This window comes from Tubulanus polymorphus, chromosome 9 (genome assembly GCF_964204645.1).
Source record: "Tubulanus polymorphus chromosome 9, tnTubPoly1.2, whole genome shotgun sequence".
Classification (NCBI taxonomy): Eukaryota; Metazoa; Nemertea; class Palaeonemertea; order Tubulaniformes; family Tubulanidae; genus Tubulanus; species Tubulanus polymorphus.
This window is the reverse complement of record NC_134033.1, coordinates 10396548-10402690: the sequence shown is the minus strand read 5'-3', so window position 1 is coordinate 10402690 and position 6143 is coordinate 10396548. Positions and strand designations below refer to the sequence as shown.

Sequence of the window (6143 nt, the reverse complement as noted above, 5' to 3'; positions counted from 1 at the left end):
GCAAAATAATTCTCATCATCTAGAAAAAAGAATATTGTTATGTTCTCGTGTATGCATGTTAAATCACCGCAAACACATAAGTAACTCTCTTCATCATTCAGGGAAAAAAGTATTGATCTAAATCATCTAACAAACCAGTGATGTGATGTATTTCGGTAATTCGTAGAGTATTGTTTTTCGTAAAAAAAAAAGAAAAACAGGTTAAACCATATAATTCACAAGTGTGTGGCCTACATACCTAGAAAAAAACAACATCAACGTATCATATTTTTTCATCGGGAAATTCGCACCATTTCTATCCATTCGTGCTCTTCATAAAAACATCTGGCTCAATCCATGAACCGTTCAAATACTTTACCGCAAAAACCAAGCAGGTGTTTTGAAAACTAGCAGGTTTACAAATAAACCGAATTAAGTGAGAACGCAAACTTTCAAACACCGAGTATTATTGGAAAGGAATAACTTCGACGAGCAGTGAGTTGCGTGGCGAATGAGATGAAGGTAAATTCTATTTCAAGCTAAATAATTTTCATCCTCCAAACTTCAACTGTGAGGAGAATGAGAAATCATTTTTTTAAATGCAAACTTTGTCAAACGAAATGAATATTGCAATGCGCTGAATTATATTCTTTTGATATTTTTCAACGTAATCAATAACTGAAAACTGATACAAATTTGTTGGTAATTATTCATCCGACGTTCGAGTGTTTTCTGATTCCAATTCACCAAATTTTCAATTTTCTAATTGTTTGTCAACGTTTTAAATTGGTTCTTTAATGAAATTCACGACGAGAAAGATCGACAACGTTTTAAAACATCGAAAGAACATTGAAACATTTCGAACTTTCGACTTCCTAAACTAGAAACTATGTTTCAAGGGATAAGTTTGTATAATTCTGTCGTGCAACTAATACGGTGGCCGATTCGGACCATACTAAAAAATCTTTCTGTAGCGTTAGAGAACATTTTCACATTTTCATATGGACCCGTTTTTGGTTTTCCAGTGTGAGAAAACTAAAATTTTTTTAAACTTGACGGTTTTTGTTTCACTGCAGGTTTGATATCATTATCGTTCCTTTGCACGATACATTGCATCTTCATTTCTGATCACGTTTTTAACTGTTTTACAAAGTTTTACTAATCATCATTTCGACATCAATAGTTTTTGGAACATATGTAATTTTATTTTGTATTGTATTTTTTCTTCAAGGCACGGGAGTTATTATCGTTAACTAGTTATTCATGCACTGGCTTTATTTTATTGGTGATTGTGGTCTATCATTTTTCCGAGTCTCAAATACTGTCGTCGTTAGACGTAAAAAACGACAAGATTTATCAACGGCATGCGTGTGAATCAGAGGCGGAAACATTCAATCATCAACAGCAGCAGGAATTGAAAAGGAATAATAGGAGAAGCAGGAATAGCGAGAATAACAGGGGCGCAGTGTGTTTGAATAACAATCCGTTTCGGATCATTCAAAAATGTAATCACAGCCATAGGAAATCTGGTGAGTTAATCACTGCTACGTACTGGCCTTTCAACCTGATCTCTCAGACTCCTTACCTCTTAACCGCCTGACCTTTCAGACTCCTGACCTCTCAACCTCAGGACCTCTCAACCTCCTTACCTTTCAGCGTCCTGACCGCTTAGACACCGAATCCTCAACCTCATAACTTCTCAAGACTCCTGGCCGCTCAACCTACTGGCCTCACAAACTTCTGAGCTCAAAGTTCTTGACCTCTCAACCTCTTGAACTCTCAGACACAGCTGACATCTTGACCTCTCAGACACCTGACCTCTCAACCTCCTGACCTCTTAGACTCCGACTTCTCAGTTTAGGGTATTGATTTGAACCGACGCTTTTTTGAAAATAAATTTTACGTTCATATTTTACCAGAAAATGTGCAGAACAAACCTAAACCATCGGAGGTAAACTTCAAACCAATCATCGGTGAGTAGCAAACAAAACTACCTTCGCGCGTTGAACCCGTATAGAACCGAAAATGTTCGACGGTCACGTGACTGAGCACCACTTCCGGTGTTTCGGTTGATTTTATATTCGTACGGTGTTTTCAAATTTCATCTAGTTCAGATTACTGATTATAGGGGTCCTCGTGCAAGCTGCTCTCGGGCCTAATTCTCAATTCGGTGAATTCATCATTTTCCCTGCACACGTGAAATGGTTAGAGATGTCCGGGGCTAAAGTTGTTCCAATTTGGTCAGTGTCGCATATATTCACGATTCACGATAAAACAGTTCTGATTACCAATCGATATTATTGATCACTACACTTTCAGGGGGAATCAAACTGTTCAGTATTACCAACACGTGATTGAACAAATAAACGGGTAAAACATTTATTGATCTTCATTCCTATCGGTCGATTCGTCAGAATGCTAAACAGATCTGAACTGGCGATCGTTTACATATATATGCCGGGAGAAAGATCGTGTTGATTTCTCTCAGATATGTGATAAATGTTTGTATACATGCATTATTGATTGTAGAGTCTACCTTCCCGGGGGACATTCCAATCCTTTACACTCAACATATGGTCGAGACGCAAAGGTTTTACTCGATTTAGCGATCCAGGTAGATTTATAACTGAAATTCATAACGTTTTTAGTCTTAGTTTAATTCGTTTTGCTGTACGTCATTCGGGTCTTGTTGATTCAACCACATCGCGATAGGACACCATTTGAAATGTTTTACGCACTGCCAGCAGGACTCGAACCCGCTTGTCTCATGCAACAGCGCCATCACGCCTTATCCCAATGGAACTTACTATAAACAACGTTTTAGTTAATTAGACCGTCATTGTATCTTGGAGTAATCATTTGAAATACAAATGATTACTCCAAGATTACATATATATATATATATTTGTTGTATGATGTTTAAGGAGAATGATAAAGGCGTATATCTGCCGGTGTGGGCTACGTGTTTGGGATTACAGTTTTTATTGAGTAATGCAGCCGGTGAAATTGCCACGTACAAATGCGAAGAGATGTTTAAACAAACGAAATTCTTTAAAGGAAAAGGTATTAGAATTCACCATGAGTGGGAAGTTTCTTGTTAGTTCTATGCATTATTTAATCTATAACGCGCTGTTCTATGTTCATATAAGTCTGATTTTGAACATATGTTAAACGGTATATGGCTTTTAACACCGAGTTCTGTTAAATACAAATATCTCATATCCAGATTATGACGACAGTTTTATACAGAAGAATGTACCTTTCAATTTGTTACCGGTTTTATTCGATGAAAATAATTTGCCGCATATGCATCACAATTGCGTTTCTATGAAGGTAAAGTTGATTTACAAAATTTTCAGACTTTCCAGAACAACAAAGACATTTCTATCCAAAGTGACCCCTAAACCGGTGTTCGTTACATTCATTATTCAGACGTATCACTCAAACACAGCGATGCGACAGTTTTTCAAAGTAGTTTCTGTGAACACGGATGACGAGGGCACTGAATATATATCCACAATGGAAGGTACGTGACGTCACGCATTTCATCATGAATTTTAACATTTCAACATGACGTCAAAGCAGCGAATGCACACGTTTATCATTTGAATGTGAAAACATAATAGAAAGAAACAAACAAAAGTTTAATGGGTGAATTTTCTTCTCCTTTGACGAATTGAAGCTCGTAATTACCCGATCTACAGTGTACAGTGGCATCCAGAGAAATTCAGTTTCCACTGGAATATGAAAGCCAACACTCCTCACACGAGCAGAGCTATTGAGTTCGGCCAAACTCTCGGGCGTTTTTTCATTTCCGAAGGTAAAATTGATACACTGAAATGATTACTGGTTACCTCCCCCGCTGTTTTTGCCACTAATTGTTAAATTTTCGTTGAGTTGTTTTATTTTTAGCGCGTCGTAATTCACACGAATACAAGAATGCGGCTGATGAAGAAGCGATGCTGATTGATAACTTCCAAGTGACGTTTATGGGTCAACCTAGCTATTCGTCCTTTTATTTCTTCACCGCACGTCAAATGACGAATGAATCTTTAAATGAAAGAAAGTTCAATATTTCCGAACGTAAAAAATTACGCCGTTTTTCTGGCTCTAAATTTCTAAATAAATGAATAAAGAGTTGATTTTATTATTGATATCGACGTTGCGAAGTTTTAGCTGTGATTGGTTGTCGTTTTATGCGTTTATTTCGAGCACGTATGAATTTCATATCACCTTTTTAAAAAAAGAGTATAAAGAAGTGGGTTCAGAGTTAAAATTGATCGGTAAGAAAAAAGCGGCCAGCTTAGCGACAACCTGGTTCGGTATTTCGACCAAAAATACGGCGCATAACTGAACGATTATTAACGGTAACAGTAATTGTATAATGGTCGTTTCATACCAAAGGTCGAAGCGTCGAGCTCATAGAAAATAAAAATAAGCGCGAATTATTTTTATTTTTTATTCACTCAACCCTTCAACCTTTGGTATGAAACAACCATTGTATAATTACTCTAATATTTATATATAAGAACATTATATACAATTCTGTTTGATGGAACAACAGGCTTTTTGTTGGAACGAAAACTTTTCTTCGTTCTGACAAAAAATTGCTGTTGTTGAAATGAAAAACTTTTTGTCCCGACAAAAAAATTTTGTTGAGCGAAAACAATTTTTTTCGAACGAATGTTTGAATGAAAACAATTCTGTTCGATTGAACGAAATGCTTTATACTTTTGGTTCGAACAAAAAACTTTTAACGATATACTTGTTCGAACGAAAAACCTTTCGTTGGACAAAAAAATTTAGTTTGAACGAACACAACTTTGTTATAACGATTTTTTTTTTAAATTGGTTCAATCGAAACAGAATCTTATTTGTTCGAGCGAAAAAATATGTGTTCCGACAAAAAAAAGATTTTCGAGCGAAAGGTCTTTTGAACAAAAAAAGATCTTTCTGGGGCTCCGCAGTAACTTAAAGCCGGACGTAGGTCGGCCTTGCGATGCGAGGCGATCCTCGCATTGCGTCGCAATTGTGAGCGCAAGTCAGTTGCGACACGATTGTCAGCGGTGGTGTGCGACTAGTTTCTGCCAGACGCAAGAGCGCGTAGGTCGGTTGCGACGGTTGTGTCGCGTCGCAGAAAGCAGAACATTAGACTCCTTGTGACTGGCGTCGCTGACGGTCGCATCCTGTCGCTGGCAGTCGCAAGGGAGCGTAGGTCGATGAGTCGTTGCGACGCAATCGTCGCTGACGGTCGCAGTGAATGGCGTCGCAGTGAGTTGAAGGCCGTCGCAAGGCCAACCTACGCCCAGCTTACGTCATTCATCCTCCCCCGGCAGGGATTCGAACCTGATGGCATCGAGATTGCCACGGCACGAAACCCTGCCATAATCGACCGTGTGCGCAGATACATGAGCAGTTCAGATGATGTGATTTTTAGCCAATCAGAAATCCCGTTTTATTTTAGCCCGGGTTTTCCCATTTATAGTTGGTAAGCGATTTTTTCTACCGGCCACAGTTAGGTTTCGCACTGCACATGTTCTGAATATACCGGAAGTAAACAAACTGTGACGTACGCGGAAGTAAAGCACATGGCTAGTCAAAAGTCAATTACAGTGTCAATAGGTATACGTTATTCTGCGATGATAAAATCGAAATTTTAAGGTTAAAATCTGAAAAGATTTCCGATCCGTTTCCTTCTATGACAGGTTGTAAATATTGAGACAAAAAATAAAATGGAATTCAGCATATAGAATGAATTTAATGTGTTTATTTCTTATCATGAATTTAAGTGTTTATTTCTTTACTTAGTACAGTACTGCTTGCAGAAAATACATTTCCAATCAAAATTTAGAATTATCTTTCGGTTTAAAGTATGAGGTAGACACACCACATGGTACCATCGATAGCAATAGTTGCATTCCTCCTAGAAAAGAAATAACAGAACTGTATATTGATATTGATTAATGTTCATTTATACTGGCACTAAAATTAAAAAGGATTGCATTATAATGAACTTTGAATTTAATAACTATAAGGTCGAGGGCCTACCTGATTCATTAACTAGTGCAGCGGCTGATGTCCAACGATGTGAATTTGCATTTACTGTTGAAATATGGGTCGTGTCAGTACCTTGAAGAACACTGCCAGCATACTGTTGAATACAC

The 6143-nt window shown here is 37.7% G+C and overlaps 1 protein-coding gene across 1 annotated transcript; it reads left to right on the top strand.

Moving 5' to 3' along the window:
• The first annotated feature begins 413 nt into the window (after positions 1–413).
• Positions 414–4333, top strand: LOC141910542 (gamma-glutamyl hydrolase-like). The gene is made up of 12 exons (XM_074801233.1): positions 414–501; positions 1211–1508; positions 1899–1952; positions 2108–2219; positions 2299–2349; positions 2509–2593; positions 2904–3042; positions 3206–3312; positions 3412–3505; positions 3662–3799; positions 3892–4062; positions 4227–4333. Exons 1-12 carry the CDS (start codon positions 496–498, stop codon positions 4331–4333), a joined length of 1362 nt encoding a protein of 453 aa, XP_074657334.1. The 5' UTR covers positions 414–495.
• Positions 4334–6143: the final 1810 nt, after the last annotated feature.

Coding starts and splice junctions, on each gene's coding strand:
- LOC141910542 (XM_074801233.1), top strand. Junction 2,220..2,298: donor GCTAAAGTTGTTCCAATTTG/GTCAGTGTCGCA, acceptor CTACACTTTCAG/GGGGAATCAAACTGTTCAGT. Junction 4,063..4,226: donor AAAGTTCAATATTTCCGAAC/GTAAAAAATTAC, acceptor TTTTAAAAAAAG/AGTATAAAGAAGTGGGTTCA.